Below are 19,680 nucleotides of genomic sequence, written 5' to 3'. Positions count from 1 at the left end.
TCCCTTCCCCTTAGTCTATTTAGACTGGAATCTTTTCGGGGCTGTGTGTCTGTACAGTGTCCGGAATGAGGCGGGGCCCCCATCTGGGTCAGGGTCTATGCAGCAGCACCCAGTGTAATGGCCCCAGGGGGCTGAGTGGGTGGGGTAGGCAGAGTGGGATGTGGAGTTCTGATGAGTACAGTCAGTCGCTAAGAGTCTGGGAAGGCCCCAGGCAACCTTCCAGTGCATGGGAAGTCAGGTCACACCTGTGTTTACAACTAACCGCAGCCCTAACTTGCCAGCTGGGTTAGCAGGGGTGGCTGCTACACACACGCAGCACCGGCCCTCAATCCCAACGCACAGCCTGCTGCTATCCCAGCTGGAGCTCCCCTCCAGCACTGCCAGTGCCCCTCAGTCCTGACCCACAGCCCCCTGCTACCCTAGCCCTGGCCTCCTCCCCAACTTCCAGCCTCTCAATCCCAACCTGCAGCCACCTAGTGGGCTGGTTGGATCTGCCCTGGGGAATTAATACTAATGACACTTAATGAAGGGCCATTTGTTTGGCCATGTCAGGCAGAGGTGGGTAAATGAGTCCCATGTGACTTGGGGGTGGGAGTGACAGCTGGGCCCCCCTCAGGGGCTCAAAGTGACCTTCAAAGACCTTCAGTTGCTAAGGCCAGGAGGAGGCTAGTTTGGCTGGGCAGATACCAGGAATGCAAACTGTGGTGGGTTAGACCAGGAGGGCTAGGCGGTTAGGATGTTCCCCAGCTCTGCCTCTGACTTGCTGTGTGACCTTGGGGGCACATCTCTTCCCTACTCTGTGCCTCAGTTTCCCCCTTTGGCCATGGGGGATCATGCCCTGACCTGACTCTCACAGGGTGGACAGGGCTGGTTCCTGAAGATTCAGGGATAAATGTGTGGGCTTTTGAGATCATCAGGTGAGTAGGGCAGAGGGGGTCTCCTCAACTCTCAGGGTGTGCCCCCCAGCAGGACTCCCCCTTCCCCAGTACATTCCCTGAATGGTTTGGCCTGGGCACAGAGTCTCCTTAGGGTCACTCCAATCTGGGGAAGTGTGGGAGACACTGTCCCATCTACCTGCTCCCAGGAGTCTCGCCACCTGCCCATTAAGTGAGAGCCCCCCCCGCAGTGTGGTCTAAGCTGCCCCTTATTTATTTCCCCTTTCCTCCTGCTATATGCCACCCCATGAACCTCCCACCACCTAAAATCAACCCCATGATCCTACAGCCCCCCCAACTTGCTGCCCATGGAGATGCCTCAATCATTTCCACCCACAGCGGGCTGAATTGTCCCCCCAGGATTCCCCAGACCCCCCCCCAGCACCAAATTAACAGCCCTTCATTGCGCCCCTCAGATCTGTAACCACTCTATGATCCCCCAGACCAGCCCCTTACCCACATTGACCCCCATGATCCCCCAGACCAGCCCCCTACCCCTATTGACCCCCATGATCCCCCTACCCACATTGACCCCCATGATCCCCCAGACCAGCCCCCTACCCCTATTGACCCCCATGATCCCCCTACCCACATTGACCCCCATGATCTCCCAGACCAGCCCCCTACCCCCATTGACCCCCATGATCCCCCAGACCAGCCCCCTACCCCCATTGACCCCCATGATCCCCCAGACCAGCCCCCTACCCCTATTGACCCCCATGATCCCCCTACCCACATTGACCCCCATGATCTCCCAGACCAGCCCCCTACCCCCATTGACCCCCATGATCCCCCAGACCAGCCCCCTGTCCCCATAAGCCCCCCCGTTAATTCCCTGAATGCCCCTAACAGAACAGGTCCGTGACCCGCCCCTCTGACTCCTCACAGCCCGGCCCCCAGGCCCTGGCCGGCGCTAGTTCGGTGGGGGCAGCGAGGTCGGAAGTGAAGGGCCGAGCGCGTGCAGCCCGGCCCCGCCCCGCTGCTGCATATTCATGAGGCGCCGCCCCGCCCCTTCCATTTGTCAGCTGGGAGCCCAGGAGGAAGTGCGCCGCGATGTCCTTTTGTGTCCTACACTCGGAGCGCAGCGCAGCGAGCCGGGCTGAGCCCGCGCCCATGGCCCGGCCGGCCCCCCGCGTCCCGGGCCACTGAGCCCCGCCCGGCCCGGACACGCCACGCCGGGCCCCAAGGTCAGTGCGGGATCGGGGCAGGGGGGCCCCCACCCGGCCCATGTGACTCCCGCTCCGCAGCGGGGGCTTGGGCGCGCACGGAGACAGACGGACGCTGCAGGGACAGACAGTCACGGGGCGGGACTCGAGGGGACACAGTGGGAACAGGCGGACGGACAGACGGAGGCACAGACAGACTTGGGGACGTGGGCGCTCCTGGGACCAGACAGACATACAGGGGGCTGCCCAGTCGGACACGGACAGACTGACAGACACGCGCACACATGGCCAGCGGGGACAGAGCTGACCAGCCAGGCACACATGGAGACTCAGGGGGTGGACCCCTGGGGAAACGCGGACACCTGGACAGACATGGAGACTTGCAGGGAGGTGAGCAGCTGTATCCTGGTGCCAGAGCGTGTGTCTGTGTAAGTGACCATGTGTCAGTCACACAATCTCCTGCCAGGACATGGCATCTCATGCCCCCCTGCTGCCTGGGGCCTGGTGTGTGGGTATGTGTGGAGTAACGGGAAGAGGGAGGGAAATGGTAGGTGTCAAACTGCCCCTGCCCCCCACACTCAGGGCTCCATGACCAGTCAAGCCAGAATCTTCCCGGGTCAAAGGTCACAGTCCTGAATTGGCCCAAGGCCTGACCCTGAAGGGGGGAGTGTGTGTACAGAAACAGTAGGGGTGAGCTAGTCTGGGATTAGAATGGGGAGGCTGGGGAATTCTCCCCCACACTATGAATCCAAACCCCCCCCCCCCCCCACACTGCCCGTCCAGCACATGATGGGGCCAGAAACCATCCACCTAGATGATGGGTAATGTCATTTACTGGGACTCCCTTTGACTGGGAGCAGGACGTGGTGTCACCCCTCCCATACACACCAGAGTGCCTCCTGGTGTACGTTCCTATGGTCCATTGCATCCCCTGAGGGGCAGGGGAAAGAAAGTTTGACCAACTTTTCTATCTCTGTTCTGCTGATGGGAGGGAGGTTACTGGGGGAAGGGTGTGCATGTGTGGGGTAGGATGTAGTGGCAGGGTAAGGATTGGAGTGCAGGGGGAAGGAGGGTGAATGGGTTGGGAGGGTGGGGTGAAATGGGGGTACTTGGAGGGGGTACCAGTCTTCCCCCAGTGGCTGTCCCAGATGTCTGGGTCCCAGTTCCCAGGGGCTGGGAGTGCCTTAGGGCTCCAGGTTAGTCCCGGGGCGGGGGGGTTGGGTCGGTATTGGGGGTGTGCAGGGAGAAGGGGAGTGCATGGATAGTGGGGTGCAGAGCAAGGGTGGAGGTTAGGGGACTGCAGAGGGGGAAGAGTGCAGGAGGATAGAGGACAGTCTTCTGTAAGCACAATGGGGCATGATGGAGGGTCCAGACCCCATTTCCCCTCCGCCTGCTCTTGCGTAACTCCCCCCGCCGCGGGACATTAGGAAAGAGACAAGACGGCACAAAGGGGACAAAGGTCGGGGGGGGGGAACATGGGGACAGACAGAGTAACAGACACGGCTGACATGCCTGGAATGCTCTTGGGGACTGGGATGCCATGTATGGACACAGTGGGGAGCACACTGACATGGGGCTAACACACATGGACATGGCCCCGTCCTCCCCTGCCCCAGCTGGACTAAAGGTGGCCTCTAGCATTCATTCCTGGCCCAGTCTGTGCCATCCCGGACACCTGGGTTCCATTCCTGATCCCAATTTCTCCCCCTCCTCATGGGCTGGGAGTGCTGCCAGATAAGTCCCACTGTGAGGGAGGAGGGATGTGGGTGCTGGGCTTGCCTATGTGTGTTTGCAAGGGAGGGTACAGCCCTGCAGGGCTACGACCCCTCCCTGACCCCACTGGCTCCATCGGAAGAGTGCCCTGCCTGGGTCTGTAGGTGGGGAGCACAGGCAGTTCAGCCATGCCTCCCATCCCCCGAATCCCAGTGGATCCCGGCTCCTCAGAGGCCCCCTGCCCAGAAACTGCTCCAGAGCCTGGCTCTGAGTCAAGCAGGGTGGGTGTGGGAGTGCCCGGCGGGGTGAGCCCTGGAGAGTATCTTTGGGGTAGGGGTTCTGAGCCCTAGTGAGTGGGGGTGAGTGTGTTGGGGAGGGGGAGCTGTCTGAGCTGTGGCCTCCAGACTAATCCCTCTGCCATGACCCTTATCTGCCTCCTGCAGCCTGGGTTGACTTGAGCCCTGGGGAGGGGGTTAATTCCTGTACCAGAGCTGGGGAGAGAGCACAGAGCTAAGGCTATTTCTGCTTCTGGATTGTTGGTACCAACTTTTGCCATCCCAGAGACCCCCCCGCTTGCATGCCCACTAACAGCTCCCCGCAAGCAAACACACACACAGCTCCCCGTACCCGCCCCCAGCCTGTGATCAGAGTCTCTCTCTGTGACCTTGAGCCTGTCACATGCCCGACCCTGAGATACTGGAGCTGGCATTGGGAGGGGGAGGGAGTGTGCTGAACATCTGGGAAGAGGCCCCTAGGTTGGGGGGGGGGGGAATCCCGGGCAGGGGTACCCAGCTCTGGGGGTCACAGCTCTGACATCAGAGCCAGCAGTATGGGACTGAATCTCCCCCTGGCAGCTATCCCAGGGGAGTGACCAGGATGTGGAAAGGAACCTGGGTGCCTGGGATGGCAGTGCAGGGCACTCGACCCTAGGGAGCTCCCACAGCGTCCTGGCAGAGTGTAAAAGGGCAGGGATTGGGCAGTCCAGATGTGGGGGAGGAGTGTCTGACTGCCCCCCCCAACCTCCCCTCTCCCACATGGATCACCCCCTGCAGGCCACCCCAGCCATGTCGTCTCGGGATCACCGAGCCGAGTTCTTCATCAAGACTGAGCCGGCCTCCCCGGACAGCCTGGCCCAGCGCAGCCCCAGCGGCTCCTCCGATGCCAGTGGTCCTCCCCATGACCCCGAGCCGGGGGCACTGACCCGCCGGCGCCATGACAACAACCCTGATGAAGCCTTGCCCCGGGGCAAGTATGTGCTAAGCTCCCTGCCCAAGCGTCTGTGCCTGGTGTGCGGGGACGTGGCCTCGGGATATCACTATGGAGTGGCCTCCTGTGAGGCCTGCAAAGCCTTCTTCAAGCGCACTATACAAGGTAACCCCCTGCACACCCCCAGCCTAGGGGGCCCCGCAATCCTGATCCACAGGCCCTGCTGTCCCAGCCCCAGGCCCCTCCTCCGCTGATCGTTGCTGCGTGGATGGGTGGTGGCTCCCTACCCTTCAGTGCACTTGGAATTGGGTCCCAGTTTCCCAAAGAGGGCCCGTCACACACCCCTGCCCCTGTCTCAGCTTTCCAAATGCTGGGTGATTGGCTCAAGGGAGAGGAACAGCTCCAAGGAGAGGGGATGCGGTGGCTGCCCCAGGGCTCCCTGCTCATGGCCGTTTGGTGATTTTCCATGGTGGGCAGGGGAATTTGATTTTGCTGAAATTGTTTTATTTTTCCCTTGGGAAAATTGAGATGAAATCTCTTGAGGTTGGGGGACTGCAGTGGAGCTTGAGTGGAGCCCAATTGACTCCACCGCCCTCAGCTGCTGCAGTGCCTCTTGGGAGCTGTAATTCAGATGCCTTGCACTCCCCATTCTCCTGTAGGCTGGGTTTCCCAACAGGACTACATCTCCCGTGATGCACCGTGGTCTCCCTTGCTGAGCCCCCCCAGTGCCTGCTAGGAGCCGTAGTGCAGGTGTTTCATGGGGTGGTTCTCCTCCCTGGGCTGGGCTACATTTCGCACGGTGCACAGCGGTCTTCCATCTCCTCCTAGCTGCATTGTGGGAGATGTAACCCAGGAGCTTGCAGCATTAATGGGGAGGATTGCTTCTGCTTTGTGGGTGGGTGGCCCTGGCCTCCCACTTCCTTGGGACTACGTCACCTCTCCCCTCAGTTTCTCCTCCAGCTTTCAGTGGTTTGGCCGCACCTCATTGCATGCCCCTACTTCCCCAACTCTCCCCCCAGCACAGGCTCAGCCTCATCTCCTCTCTCCCCCAGGATTTTCCCCACCACCACTTCAGCTCATCTCCTTCCTCCATGTTCCCCCACATCTTTGGTCTTGGCCCCTGTCTCCCCCCGAACCTGGTCTCAGCCCCGTCTCACCCTGCTCTTCCCCCAGGCAGCATCGAGTACAGCTGCCCGGCCAGTAACGAGTGCGAGATCACCAAGCGGCGCCGCAAAGCCTGCCAGGCCTGTCGGTTCACCAAGTGCCTGCGTGTCGGCATGCTCAAGGAAGGTACGGGGGGTGGAGGGACACGGTGGGGGCTGGGGGGAGAGCACAGTGGTTCTGGGGGCTTGCAGGGAAGGAGCTGGGGCGTTGGCAGGGGGAATTGGGCGGGAACTTGGGGAGGGGAAAAGAGCTGGGAGGGATTAGAGAGCTGCTGGGGGGGGCAGTGGTTGGTGAGCTGGGAGGTAGGATATGGGAGGGTCAGGAAGCCAGGGTAATGTCAGGGGGAACCATCAGGAGAACCCTGGGGGGAAAACAGCCCCTCAGTTCCCCCCTGCTGTTATGAGAGCAAATTAGTCCCCTTGGAAATAGGGGAATGGGCAGGATGGGTGGGGAAAAAGGAGGGTTTTGGGGGTGCATTCTGACCCCACGTCTTCTGCTCTGCCCCCTAGGGGTGCGGCTGGACCGGGTGCGAGGGGGACGCCAGAAATACAAGCGCCGCCCTGAGGTGGATGGGGCCCCATTCCCCAACACCTTTGCCACCCCCCAGATTGCCACAGCGAACAGCAAGAAACCAGGTGAGTGGAGTGAGGCTGTGGGTCAGGATTAAGAGGCAGAGCCGGGGGTGGGGGTGGAGGGGGAAGCCCAAGGCTGAGGTAGTAGGGGCCTATGGGTCAGGACTGTGGGGTATGGGCAGATCTGGGAGGGGGAGGAGCCCAGGTGTGATAGGGTGCGAGAGGGGGATGGGGTGCTGGGGGATCTCCTCTCACATTGCCCCTTCTCTGCAGCTCCCATTAACCCCATGGTGTCCCACCTGCTGGTGGCGGAGCCTGAGAAGCTGTACGCAATGCCTGACCCAGCGCTGCCCGATGGGCCCCTCCGTGCCACTAGCGCCCTGTGTGACCTGGCTGACCGCGAGATCGTCGTCATCATTGGCTGGGCCAAGAACATCCCAGGTGGGGCCTCACCCCCCCTGCAGCATTCTTTATGACCCCCATCTCCCGCCCAGCCTGTCCCCTTGGCCCCATCCCCGTGTGCTGCCCCTCCCACAGTGCTCCCCTCCTCATCCTTTCTCCCTCACCCCCCGCAGATTCCTGCTACAGGGTGCCCAGCCCTGCTCCCCCGTTCCCATCCCCAACCTTCAGCTCTGCTTCCTAATCCCTGTTCCCTTCCCAGACCCCTAACTCCTGTCTCCCCCTTGCCCCCAGCCCTGCCCCCCTGCAGGGTTCCCAGCCCGCACTGCCCCCTAACTCCCGTCTCTCCCCCGCAGGGTTCCCGGCGCTGTCGCTGGCCGATCAGATGAGTGTGCTGCAGAGCGCCTGGCTGGAGGTGCTGGTGCTGGGTGTGGCCTGGCGTTCGCTCCCCTGCGAGGACGAGGTGGTCTTTGCCGAGGACTTTGCGCTGGACGAGGAGGGGGCGCGCGCGGCAGGGCTCTGGGAGCTGAGCGCCGCCCTCCTGCAGCTGGTGCGCAAGTACCGCGCCCTGCGGCTGGAGCGCGAGGAATATGTGCTGCTCAAGGCCCTGGCACTTGCCAACTCAGGTGGGTCCTGCCCTATGGGGGGCTTGGGGTGAGGGCAGTTCTCTGCACCTGGCTTTCATCTCCCCTGGGCTGGGATCGGCCCTCCTCCCCCCACAGCTGCCTGCTTCCCCCCAGGCTCTGCTTGCCACAGCTCCCTCCTTGACTCCCACCCCAGACTTCATTCAAGGACGTGGTGGCCTTGGCCTCACCATAGTTTCCCTGCCCCTCTGACTTGGTGCTCAGCAGTGACATGGCAGAGCTCCTGCTCTAACCCTGTATGATTCCCCCCCAAGTGCACATCAGCAACATCGGCCATACCCCCGCCCCCCACGGGTCTCCCCAGACTCGGTGCATAGTGTTCCCGCCCAGGCTGGGTGCACATCAGCAAGATTGGCCACGCCGCCCCTCTAACCCCCATGGTCTCCCCCGGCCCCCAGACTCGGTGCACATCGAGGACATGGCCGCGGTGCAGCGGCTGCGGGACGTGCTGCACGAGGCCCTGCTGGAGTACGAGGGCAGCCGACGGCCAGAGGAGCCGCGCCGGGCGGGGAAGCTGCTGCTAACGCTGCCCCTGCTGCGCCAGACGGCCGCCCGCGCCCTGCACCACTTCTATGGCATCAAGCTGGGAGGGAAGGTGCCCATGCACAAGCTCTTTCTCGAGATGCTGGAAGCCATGATGGACTGAGGACCCCCCCCCGCCTCCCCCTCCCCGCCATGTGGGGGGGGCAGAGGCATGGACCGGGGTGAGGGGCTTGGGGACAGCCACACAGACCTGGGGCAGGGAGACAGCCACATAGATGCGGAAGATGGGCAGGGTGGGAGGGGGACAGACACACTGGAGACACACAAACGAGAGGAGTAGGGATGGGCGGGGGTGGGGACAGACACACGGACATTGGGGTACCAGGTTGCTGGGGGGACAGACACACAGACATTGGGGTACCAGGTTGCTGGGGGGACAGACACAGACTCTCTGGCTGGGGGACAGGGGGGATGCATGGGGACAGTAAGGCAGATAGAGGAAGGGGAGGATTGGACTGATGTGGCTGAGGGGAGCTGCAGCATGGCCACAGGGCTGGGGAATGGGCATGCTGGAGACGGACCGGGGGACACTGGTGGGAGGGGACAGAGTGACACGGGGACCCAGCCCCCCATATGCACTGGAAGCCATATTCTAAGTTATTAGCTGGGGGGAGGGATTTAGTAGCAGGGGGAGAAGAACCAGGGCCTCCAGTGGAAGCCATAATGGACCTGAACAACACAAAGCTGGACTGCAGGGGAGAGTGTGTTAACCCTACATGTGCAGACCTGGCCTGGGGGGGTCCCTGCTTGTCCCTGGCTCAGAGCAGGGGAAACCCCCAGCGGAGGGGTGCTTGCCCAGCAGCCAGTGTGTGCTCGGGCTGGAGGTAGCTTGGCACTGGAGGGGTCAGTTAGGTGGGGAGGGCAGTAGCAGGGGCAGCTGATTCTCACTGAAGGGGGGTGTCCCCCTCCTCACTGAGTCCATGGTGGGTGTCCATGGTGGGTGTCCCCCTCCTCACTGAGTCTCAGAACTCTCTGCTTAGAGGAGAAAGTATGTGTGGAGGAGAATAACCCCCCATCCCAAAGTGGGACACCCTGAGGCCTCCCAGCCCCTGCCCCCGAGTGGGGTGAGGGGTTTACAATGTCCCTTCAAGCAATAAATGAACAAACTATGTTTGCACTTGGTGGGGGGAGGGGAACCCTATGAGGGTCCCTTGGCTCAGGTCTGGGAGATCCCTGTAGTTGGGATACCTTAGATAAGGAGGGTTGTGGGGGTCCCCTGTAATTCAGGGGAGGGGAGTGTGTGTGGGTCTCTTAGATTGGAGGGGGGTATATTCTTCTGTCCTGGGAAGAGAATTGAGATTTGCGGGGTGATAAGCCCATACGTTGCCTTGAAACATGGGGGAGGGTGCTTGAGCCAGGGACTTCCAGTTGGGTTTTCCAAGGAACATCCAGTGGGGTGACATAAGTGGGGGTGAGGGGAACTTAGCAGCAGGGTCTGGGAACCTCCACTGAGTGCTGGTCTCTTCCCTCCCACCCCACCCCCCAAAAAGCCCCTGGATGGTGGAAAGTCTGGAGGGGGTGGGAGTCTGACTGGGGGAGCCCCTGCTGGGAGGGTGGGGGGGCGCTGAGACAGAAGCCTGGAATTGTGGGAGGGGGAGCACAGCACTGTGATAGGGTAGCTGTACAGATAGGAAGAGGGGTTTCAAAGGCATGGCCATATTGGGGGAGCCTAGGGATAGGAACAGAGGCCAGTATCCCCTCCACCCACCCTCAAATTTCCCTTGCCCTTCTGCTGCCCATAGCAATAAGCCCCCCCTTTCCCTTGGGGTGGGGGTGAAGATGCTGAGAAACATGTACATAGCAATATATCAGACTGTATATTTCTTGCAGGAGAATACGTGACCCCTTCATCTCTGCTCCCCTTGGAGGGGTGCACCCTCAGTCCCCCCATTTCTATAATGAGTGGGGTGACGTGGAGGAGGTTTGTATTAAATTATGTATGTGTATATATTATAAATACCTCTATTTTGTGTATAGGTGCTATACACACACATACATAGAGCTATATTCCAGAGCCAGAATAAACCATGGAGATCTCAGCCTGTGTCCATAGTCTTCCTTCCTAGCAGTTACGAAGGAGAAAGAGCATTGTCTACTTGTTCTGTGTTTGTGCAGCACCTGTCCCAATGGGGGCCTTGATCTTGCCTGGGAGTCTGAGCAGTGCCTGGCCCAATGGAGGACCTGCTTCAGGACTAGGTCTCCTAAGTACTACTTTCAGAGTAACAGCCGTGTTAGTCTGTATTTGCAAAAAGAAAAGGAGTACTTGTGGCACCTTAGAGACTAACCAATTTATTTGAGCATGAGCTTTCGTGAGCTACAGCTCACTTCACCTCACAAAGTTAAACCCTGGATTTGTGCTGGAAATGGCCCACCTTGATTATCATACACATTGTAAGGAGAGTGATCACTTTACATAAGCTATTATCAGCAGGAGAGTGGGGTGGGGGGAGAGAAAACCTTTTATAGTGATAATCACCCATTTTTTCATGGTTTGAGTGTATAAAAACATCTTTTGTATTTTCCACAGTATGCATCCGATGAAGTGAGCTGTAGCTCACGAAAGCTTATGCTCAAATAAATTGGTTAGTCTCTAAGGTGCCACAAGTACTCCTTTTTCTAAGTACTACTGCAATCTAAATAACTGTACACGAGGAAAGTGAGTACGGTGCAAGGTGTGGCAGGCCAGTGTTCAGATAGACCAAGGGCTAACTAGGGATGGGGACTGGATTAGAACAGAAGGGCACCAGCACAAGTGTGGTTGGGGGTAGCCAAGGGCTAGGATGGCAGAGTGCTGCAGGTTGTGATTGAGGGGCACAAGCAGGTGAGGGGGAACAGGTAATGGATGACACGCCCCATGCTAGGCTCCACCTCACCGGTTTATTTATACGCAAACCAAAGGAGCACCGAATGTCTTCTACTCCCTGTAGAACCCTCCCTCCCCCTGCCACACCCTCCCAGCCCAGGGACTCCCTCCCCCACCCCAACCTTCCCAGCTTGGCCATCCTGGCCCTTCACGTCTCCTCCTCGCTCAACAGCATGTTGGGGATGCCCTTGGTGATAGGGAACTCCCGGCCAGAATCAGGGCACTTCAGGATCCCCTCCATCACCTCCACCTATGCAGGGGAGGAAGAAACACAGGTCAGCTGCAGCCTAAAGACAGAGGGATGGGCTGTGCCCTGGCCCTGCCCCATAATGCTGTCAGGGAGGGATGGAACTTCCCCAGAGCACCAGCCCTCCCTTCTCGGTTTTATTTGTTTATTGGGGTAGGGGTATTTTGCTGCAGTCACTCTTAGCAGCTGGGGAAAGGGCAGGATGAGCCACAGAAGCAAAAGGATCCTGTGAGCCCAGTGCCAGGGCATCTGCTGGACTCTCAGCCCCACAAGAGTGGATTCCAACTTGCAGCTAGAGCAAGGGGAGAATCCCCCACCATCAACACACTCTCACTGCTTGAGGGAGCCCCCACAATGTCTACATTGGAACATGAGCAGCAACAGAGGTCCCCCACACTGGGGGATCCCCAATGTCTCTGTGGACTGATAAGTCCCTGGTGTCTTGTGGACCTGTGTGGATAAGGACCTGTGTTTGTAACATGGACCCAGTCATACAACCTCCGCCACAGGTTTGTGGTGCCTGGGAGATGGTGCCCAGCACCAGGCAAGGAGCTGGTGGGGGGTTGTGGACATAGATGGGGGGGTTTCTCACCTCCAGCAGCACGTGATGCACCTTCCTCAGGAAGTCCTCATTGTTCTCATACTCAGGGGGCAGCTGGTGGGGCAGGTCCGACAGATGGCCCAGCTGTAGGGAGAGGGAGATGAATGTTACAATGCTTGACCCCAGAAGAGAGACTTTGCTCTGATTGACCCAGACGCCAAAGCCACTTCCCTCTCCAATCCCCACGGTGTCAATCCACGTTGCCCATCTCCTGCCATGACAGCACTCTGGCCCTGTGCCTAGGGGCCCCAGCACCCAGGGTGAGCCCCTCCCCCTGCCAAACTCCACCCACCCATGCCCTGGACGCGGCCAGCCCCTCCCCCCATACTCACGCTCTCCGCAGCCTCCACCAGGGCCCCCCACTCCACCTTGGGGATCATCCGCGCCACGAACTCCTGGTTGAAATCCACGTTATTCACTTTCACCTCGGTGGCCTGCGGGGAGGGGGAGGGTCAGTCCGGCTAGGCACGGCGGGGGCGGGACCCCCATGGCGGGAGGAAATCAGCCTTACGACGCCCAGACCCAGCGCGGGGGCAGCCCAGGGGGCAGGGTTATGTGGCCTTCTGGTTGCGTGGGGGGGGGGGGGCGGGAATCCCTGTTACCTGGATACGGAGGGGGAAACCCCCCCCGGGCCGCACCCCCCGCACATGCGAGGTCAGCATGTTGTGCGTCAGCAGCTTCATCCTCGCGCCGCTCCCGGTGTCACAGCCCACCTGCGGAAGCCAATACTCAGCGACTTCCGGTTCAATTTCACCCCCCCACACACACACTATTTCCGGATGCAATGTGCCTACTCAAAGGCGGTTGACAGGGAAACACGGTCCCGAACCTGAGGGTTCCGGGGAGATCTGGAGACAGGGTGCCGGTGTCCGTTGCTCCCCTGGTGCCCCCGCCCCAATGAGGAGGAGAGGAGAATTAGACGCGAAACTAAGGAGTTGATACATGCCAATAGTAGGGAAATCACAAGCAGATTATATTTAAATTAAGAAATTAATATGTGCAAAAAGCAGGAGAAAAACACTTTAATCACAACTTATATGTTAATTGTATGCAAATTCAGCGTGCAAACCGCTTGTAATGTCGCCCTGCCAATCAAAATCAAGCTGTATGTAAAGCTGTGTGCAAACCGGCCATGCCAATGAACCACCAATGATATGCAAATGTGATGCAAACCAACCTGTGGGTTGCGGCGCATGGGCGTTCCAGTCCACCCCAAGGTTGGTAGGTCCCCCAGGCCTTTTCCATGGCAACTGTCATTCAAGCGGTCTCCATGGTGACCGCGTGGCGGGGTGTGGCGGGGCTGGGGCTGAGGCTGGGGCTGTTGCGGGCGGGGCGCCCCCCCGGGCCTCCCAGCTCCGAGCCGAGAGGAACCCGGAGGCGCTTCGGTGTCCGAGCAGCTGCCATGGCGCCCGTCAAGGTGAGTCCGGGCGGGGCGGTGAGCGGGACCCCCCAGGGGCCCTCAACCATCCAACCTGCCCCGCCCCTGGTTGGGGACCCCCCCCACACACACACACTCAGCCCCAGCGAGCCCCGGCGCAGGGAGCTGGAGAGCCCGATCCCAGGGAGCCCCCTTAAATCAGCCCCCAGCTGGGCCCCGGGGCAGACAACAGGGGCCCCCGAATGGAGGCTCCTGGACAAGCTCCCCTCCAAAATCGGGGCCCCTAGCAGGGCTCCTCCTGGCAGCTCCCCTCTCCAGCTGGGGCCCTGGGCTACAGAAGAGCCCCCGCCCCTTGGTTTAGCCCCCGATGCCTCCCCCCAACTGGGACCCTTGAAACCTGAGACCATGCCCCCGGTCCCTGAAGCTTGGAGGGTCACTACCCCCTTGTAGGGCCCCCCAGGGCTCTGCCTCACAAGGCAGGGAGTAAACTCAGAGGGGCGGGAGGATGGGGTTGGAACAAGGGAGGCACTGAGCTCCCAACTCCCTCCAAATCTAGAGGGGCAGGGAGAGGTTGGGAGTAGAAAGGGCTGATTTGGGGGGGTGAGTTTAAGGCAGGCTGGGGAAGGGTGAGCAGGGGTGGGGTTGAGAGTTGGAGGAGGAGTTAGGCTGTAGAGGGGGGAGCTAGGTTATGGGGTGAAATGGGAGGCAGGAGATGGGGGTTGGGAGGTAGGTGGGGTCAGAGGGAGCTGGATTGTGGGGGACGGGAAACGGGGTAGAGGCTGGGGGTGTGAGCTGGGGATGCTGGGTTAGTGGTAAGGGAGTAGTGGGAGGCAGGGGTAGGATGTGGGGAAGATGGGGGTTGGTTGGGGTTGTGGGAGCTGGGTTGTGGGGGTAGGAGGAGCAGGCTGGGAAGGGAGGATGGTTGGTTGTGAAGGGGGGTACACAGCAGCCCAGAAAGTTGGGGCTGTGGGCATGGCGGGCAGGGAACTGGGGGAGGTGTCTAACTCATGGGCTTGAGTAATCGGTTTGGAAACTCCAAGGTAGGAGTGCTGAATCACTGAGTCTCTCTCCTGTGGAGCTCCCCTCACAGATTGTAGTTACAACACCCGCCCCAGACACAATTGAGGGGGGCACACAGGGCTCTCCTGCTCCGCAGCTATGGAGAGGCTCATCTCAGGCTTTATGCATCAGCTGGAGGCTTGTCTTTGCCCCCTCCCAGTGCTGTGGATGGGGGTTTCAAGGCAGGAAGCTGGCTAGGTGACTGGGAAGGGAGACCCCCCCTCATTAGTCAGCTGCTTGAGGCCCCCATCTGCATCTGTTCTGGTCATGCCCTGTTGGCACTGGGGCAGGGGTGGGGGGGTTGTAGCTGGGGCAAGAGGAACCAGCTCCCAGGTGGAATTCCAGAGCTGAGGTAGCTCCTCCCCCTGCGTTGGGGGGGGTGGGACAGAGGCCCTGTGGGGGTCTGGCATAGACTTGACCTGGGCAAGGGGACTTGGCTAGGCCTCCCCCAGCTCTCAACCCCTGTGCCCGCAGGTCGGAGACAAGCTGCCCAGTGTGGAGGTGTACGAGGGGGACCCCGGCACCAAGGTGGATGTGGCCGCACTCTTCAAGGGCAAGAAAGGGATTCTCTTCGGGGTGCCTGGTGCCTTCACCCCTGGCTGCTCCAAGGTGAGGCATGGAGACCTCCTCCCCTCCGCAGTGCGTCCTTCCTCTCCCCCCACTACCCTACCCATTTTAGAACACACACACCAACTCCAGAGCATCCCCCCCAACTTTGCAACCCCTATCCTAGAGCACCCTCCCCCATTCTAGAATGGCCCCTCACATGCCCTGTTCCCTGAAACCCCCCATCCCAGAGTTCACTCACTCCCCTCCTCAGAGTATCCCCCACCCCACCCAGCTCCCCAGAATTCATCCACCAGAACATCCCTTCCACCATCCCATCCCTGGGGCAAGGGAGCCACAGTGTGGACTGGAAAAGGGACACATTTGTGAGCTCTGTGTGTCCTTGCATGCTGGGGCTGCCCAGCTCCCTCCTTGGATCCCTGGGCTGGTGTCTGATGCTCCCCCTCCCCCACCCAGCATGTTAAGGAACTAATGCTCTTCCTACCCCCCTCAGACCCACTTGCCAGGCTACGTGGAGCAGGCGGGGGCGCTGAAGGCCAAGGGCGTGGAGCTGATCGCCTGCCTGGCTGTGAACGATGTCTTCGTCATGAGCGAGTGGGGCAAGGCCCATGGGGCCCAGGGCAAGGTGAGCCATGGAGAGAGCGGGGCAAGGCCCCTGGGGCCCAGGGCAAGGGGAGTGAAGGGAGGGTAAGGCGGGGGAGTGTGTGTGTGTGTGGAGGGAGGGGGGTCGAGCTATTGCACCCAGGGTGAGGGGGCCACACAGCCCAGGGGAATGTGGAGAATCCCAGGGACCATAGGAAGGGGAATGCAGAAGGTGGGACTAGGGGACCCAGGGCAGGGGGAGTGAGCGGGGGTCAAGGCCCAGGGCAGTGTCCTTATAGGGGGTTTATGGTGCTGAGTCTTAGAGAAAGGGGAGGAGTCTTCTCTCCTCAACTCAGCAGCACCCTAACCCCAAGGCTGCAGGAGCCCTGCCCCCACCCCTGCAGGGAGTGGGTGACTTCCAGGCAGCAGTGAGCACTTCCCTTCCTCGTAGGAGCTGTTGGTTATGCAAGGGGGCATCTGTAGGTTGTGTAACTTCAGGAGTGGGTGTGGCCCTTGCCACTCCTACCCTGCTGCCACCTCACAGGTGCCTCGTCACTGGTTCCCTAACCCTTTCCCCCTCTCCCCTCAGGTGTGGATGCTGGCTGACCCCACCGGAGCCTTCGGAAAGGTAACGCCCCACCCCCCCAACCCATGCCCAGCTGGGGGTATCCTCCTCATGGATCAGGATCAGTCCCAGTCTCTACCTACCCACATGTCTGTGTATCAGTCCTTGGCCCTTCCCCACCTAACCAGCTCGACAGCCCAGAATCAGGGCCCCCACCCTCTGGCCAGTCCTCTTTCCCACCCCACCATGTGCCTGTCCCCTCCTCTGCTCCTCCCCTACCCGCTGTGTCAGATCCAGCTCTGGGACAGTGGGGGATGGGGCAGTGGAACCCCATCCCCTATTAGAGGCATCCAGGATTCTGTCCCTCCAGTGCCACCTCCCTGACACCGACAACAGGGGCTGGGTTGGGGTCAAAGGGCATCTGAGGACCAGGCAGCTCCAGAGGTGAAGGGTCTTTTGTGGAGGGCAGTTCCTCGGCTGTGTCATCTGCCTTGGGGTGGGACCCTGTCTGACCCCCCCCTTGCTTTCCCTTTCTCCCCTAGGCTACGGAGCTGCTGCTGGACAAGGAGCCCCTGCGTGACCTCTTTGGGACCAACCGCTGCAAAAGGTAAAGCAGTGGGCTCCCTACCCCCCAGCAGCCTCTGGGGATACCCCCCCGGGGGAGAGCTGGGGTTCCCTATCTGTACAGGCGAGGGATAGGCATGGGGATGAGTGTTAGGAGCTCAGAGGGGAGAGGATGCACCCCTGCAGCTACAACTATGGGCCTCTGGGGTATCCCCTTTGCTGGGGTGGGGAAGGAAATGAAGTCCTCCTCTCCATCTCCATGGGAAAACCTGGGAGAGGTAAAGCCTCCCGGCTATATCCCCACATTGATACCCCCAACCCTCCCTTCTCCATGATGGGGGCAGGGGCCACTAGGAGATGTGGGAAGGAGCCCTGGCTCTGTCCCCACACTGAATCCCCAATCTCCCCCCTGGATTCTCCATGGTGGTGGACGATAGGGTGGGAAGTGGGGAGTCCTGGAGGGATGAGAGGGGAACCCCTGGAGGGCAGGGGAGGGGGAGCCCCCATTGTGTTCTCACCCTGACCCCTCCCAGGTTTTCTGTGGTGGAGGCTGGCACGGTGGGAGGGGACCCTGGCACTCACACCCCCATCTATCTCAGGTTCTCCATGGTGCTGGAGGATGGCGTGGTGAAGGCTCTCAACGTGGAGGAGGATGGAACAGGGCTGACCTGCAGCCTGGCCAACCACATTCTGTCTCAGCTCTGAGCACCAGCATGCCAGGCTCCCTCCTGCTGCTGCTTCCCCCTGCCCCCCCCCCCCCCCGCCCACCCTAGCACGAGGAGCAGGGCAGCGCAGCATCCTTTCCCAGCATGATATGATGGTTTCCCTCCTGCGGGAGGGGGGGCTGTGCTCTTGCTGCTACTCCTGCTGTCATGGGCTTGGCCTCTAGGGGGCACTCGTGCCCTGGTGGTGGTGTACTGCCCCACCATGCTGTGTATCAACCTGGAATAAATGGCTCTTGCCAGCCCTGCCTCTGTGTCTCTGCTGGGGGTGTGGGGGAGGGGGAAGCTATAGACAGGGCGGGGGGAAAGCAAGGGAGTGATCCAGACCCCAGTTTTATCCTGCTCAGCCCTCCTGCCCGTGCTTCCTGCACATCGTCTGTCTGTCGTCCCCTGTCCCCGTCCCCCCCCCGTCGTCCCCCCCGCATCTCATAATCCTCTCTTGAGTGCAGAATAAACAGCCTGGGGGAGGCAGGGGCTACACAAGCAGAGGGAGATTGCTCCAGTGTGTGGGGAGTGTCTGTGCCCTAGAGATGGGATGGGGGAGATCTCTGGGAGCGTTGCTGAATCAAGGGGGGAGGGTTCCTGCTGCTGTGATTTCCCTCCCACGGGTGGGTGGTCATACAACATCCCCCTCCCCTGTGGTGCCTCTCCCCAGGGTCTCTGATTTGCTGAGCTGGGGCTGGCACTGGGTCCCCCTGGAGTCTCGCTCTCCCCTAGCCCTGGGTCAGAGGGTCACAAGATCTAGGCTAGGCCTCCTGGACTTGAAGTGGGGAATGGGACTCAGCACCTCCCGCCCCTGCCCCAAAGCAGGACCCCACTGACCACTCCTAAGCAGGATCTTTGGTGTGGGCCCCAGCATGGCCACAAGGGGGCGCTTGTGCTCCAGCAAACCCCAAGCTGGTCCCATGTTTGGTGTGAGGGGGAAAGGGGCGGAGGGATCTTGGAAACTACCCGTCCTGTGCTAGAATTCTCTCCCTGCAATGCCCTGGCTCCACTCCCCTATGTCTACCCAGGCCAGGAACCCTGACTACTCCCAGCTCTCCACCTCCCCCAGAGGGAGAACACCGGCCTCTTTCCCCCTCAGGCCAGGAACCCCAACTTCCCCCACCCCTCTAGCCCATGAGATCCAGCCCCCTACTTTTCCCAGAGTGGGAGGCTTGAGATTCTTACCCCTGCCCCATGTTCAGGCCTCCCTACCTTCCGACCTCAAGGGCAGGAGCCCAGGTTTCTTCCCCCACCCATTGGCTGTGCAGGGGGTCCTGGCTCCTTCCCAGAAATGAAATCTGAGCCAGGACAATGCACAGTGTTGGGGGCAGCTTTCCCGCCCCTCACAGCAGCAGGGGGCACAGGATGTTCACCTGCGGCTGCACTGCCACCAGCATGGGGAGCAGATTTGCCTCTGACCTAAAATAATTTATGAGGTGTATTATGGGTCCAAGTTCAGAGCCCTTGTCAGGCTGGGTGCTGCACAGACCCCTGCCCCCCAACCAAGAGTGGGCCCCCACCCATTGGGCCAGCCACTGCAGACATATAAGGAGCAGGATGTGAATCAGTTGGAGACCCATCCCCTTGGATTGGGGGTTCAGAGCAAGCCCCCCCAACCTAGCAGCATTGGGGTACTGGGAAATAGAGCAGAGAGACTCTTGGGGGGCTATTAAGTGGGGTTTAGGAGAAAGGGGCTCAGTGGTGGGATCTGAGAGCCATGTCCCGGCACGCTGCTGTGTTGCTCCCCCCATCACAAGGATGTGGGGTGCTGAAAGGCAGTACAGATGTCACCTACGGGGCACAGTGGGTCTCCCCACCACTGGATGATGGCAGGATCTGACCAGGAACGATGCCTATAGGTTTATACTGGGGAGAGGTGGTGGTGTCGAGGGGGTCCACCACACACACTCTCGATTAAGGAAAGGAGCCAGTCCCGCCCTGACATGGTTGGGAGAGTGGTGCCCATCACCTCCACTCTAGGTTTGCTCCATGGCTGTTGATTGTTGTGGCCCTTCCTCCAGGGCAGGGCCTCAGTTGGAATCAAGATGCTGGGCTAGATGGGCCCAAGGGGCTGATCTGGAGGGGGTGAAGCAGGATACTGATCTAGACGGGTCTGATCTCAGCAGGAGTCGGATGAGATACTGGCCAGATGGGCCTATGGATCTGATCTAGAGTAGGGGAGAGGTGGGATACTGGGGTAGATGG

General features: G+C 60.3%; 3 protein-coding genes across 4 annotated transcripts; 2 read left to right on the top strand and 1 right to left on the bottom strand.

Moving 5' to 3' along the window:
• Positions 1-1,980: 1,980 nt before the first annotated feature.
• On the top strand, positions 1,981-10,379 carry ESRRA (estrogen related receptor alpha). Of its 2 annotated transcripts, none has more exons than XR_013346693.1 (8): positions 1,981-2,122; positions 4,867-5,185; positions 6,194-6,310; positions 6,694-6,819; positions 7,030-7,197; positions 7,512-7,781; positions 8,198-8,503; positions 10,173-10,379. XR_013346693.1 is itself a non-coding variant. In XM_077822470.1 (8 exons), exons 2-8 carry the CDS (start codon positions 4,879-4,881, stop codon positions 10,182-10,184), a joined length of 1,197 nt encoding a protein of 398 aa, XP_077678596.1. In that variant the 5' UTR covers positions 1,981-2,122; positions 4,867-4,878; the 3' UTR covers positions 10,185-10,379. The 2 variants fall into 2 exon arrangements, 1 of the variants encoding a protein (XP_077678596.1); XM_077822470.1 differs by having other exon boundaries at positions 8,198-8,394.
• Positions 10,380-11,294: 915 nt separating this feature from the next.
• TRMT112 (tRNA methyltransferase activator subunit 11-2) lies at positions 11,295-12,807 on the bottom strand. The gene is made up of 4 exons (XM_077821723.1): positions 12,656-12,807; positions 12,386-12,487; positions 12,045-12,137; positions 11,295-11,455 (listed from the first exon to the last, which is right to left on the bottom strand). The coding sequence occupies exons 1-4, from the start codon at positions 12,734-12,736 to the stop codon at positions 11,354-11,356; spliced, it is 378 nt and encodes a 125-aa protein (XP_077677849.1). The 5' UTR covers positions 12,737-12,807; the 3' UTR covers positions 11,295-11,353.
• Positions 12,808-13,211: 404 nt separating this feature from the next.
• PRDX5 (peroxiredoxin 5) lies at positions 13,212-17,738 on the top strand. Its single transcript, XM_077821547.1, has 6 exons — positions 13,212-13,470; positions 14,965-15,099; positions 15,551-15,682; positions 16,229-16,267; positions 16,747-16,811; positions 17,368-17,738. The coding sequence occupies exons 1-6, from the start codon at positions 13,297-13,299 to the stop codon at positions 17,471-17,473; spliced, it is 651 nt and encodes a 216-aa protein (XP_077677673.1). The 5' UTR covers positions 13,212-13,296; the 3' UTR covers positions 17,474-17,738.
• The last annotated feature ends 1,942 nt before the right edge of the window (positions 17,739-19,680 follow it).

The sequence above is a fragment of the Eretmochelys imbricata genome, chromosome 7, assembly GCF_965152235.1.
Source record: "Eretmochelys imbricata isolate rEreImb1 chromosome 7, rEreImb1.hap1, whole genome shotgun sequence".
NCBI lineage: Eukaryota > Metazoa > Chordata > Testudines > Cheloniidae > Eretmochelys > Eretmochelys imbricata.
This window is presented reverse-complemented; position numbering and strand designations above follow the sequence as displayed.

Bases quoted from the DNA above. Each gene is read 5' to 3' on its own strand.
- ESRRA (XM_077822470.1), top strand. From the start codon at position 4,879: ATGTCGTCTCGGGATCACCGAGCCGAGTTCTTCATCAAGACTGAGCCG. The intron at 6,311-6,693 runs GTACGGGGGGTG...TCTGCCCCCTAG, and splicing joins TGTCGGCATGCTCAAGGAAG to GGGTGCGGCTGGACCGGGTG. The intron at 7,782-8,197 runs GTGGGTCCTGCC...CCCGGCCCCCAG, and splicing joins CCTGGCACTTGCCAACTCAG to ACTCGGTGCACATCGAGGAC.
- TRMT112 (XM_077821723.1), bottom strand. From the start codon at position 12,736: ATGAAGCTGCTGACGCACAACATGCTGACCTCGCATGTGCGGGGGGTG. The intron at 12,488-12,655 runs GTAACAGGGATT...CCCTCCCCGCAG, and splicing joins GTTTCCCCCTCCGTATCCAG to GCCACCGAGGTGAAAGTGAA. The intron at 11,456-12,044 runs GTGAGAAACCCC...TCCCCTGCATAG, and splicing joins TGCATCACGTGCTGCTGGAG to GTGGAGGTGATGGAGGGGAT.
- PRDX5 (XM_077821547.1), top strand. From the start codon at position 13,297: ATGGCAACTGTCATTCAAGCGGTCTCCATGGTGACCGCGTGGCGGGGT. The intron at 15,683-16,228 runs GTGAGCCATGGA...CTCTCCCCTCAG, and splicing joins CCCATGGGGCCCAGGGCAAG to GTGTGGATGCTGGCTGACCC. The intron at 16,268-16,746 runs GTAACGCCCCAC...TTTCTCCCCTAG, and splicing joins CCACCGGAGCCTTCGGAAAG to GCTACGGAGCTGCTGCTGGA.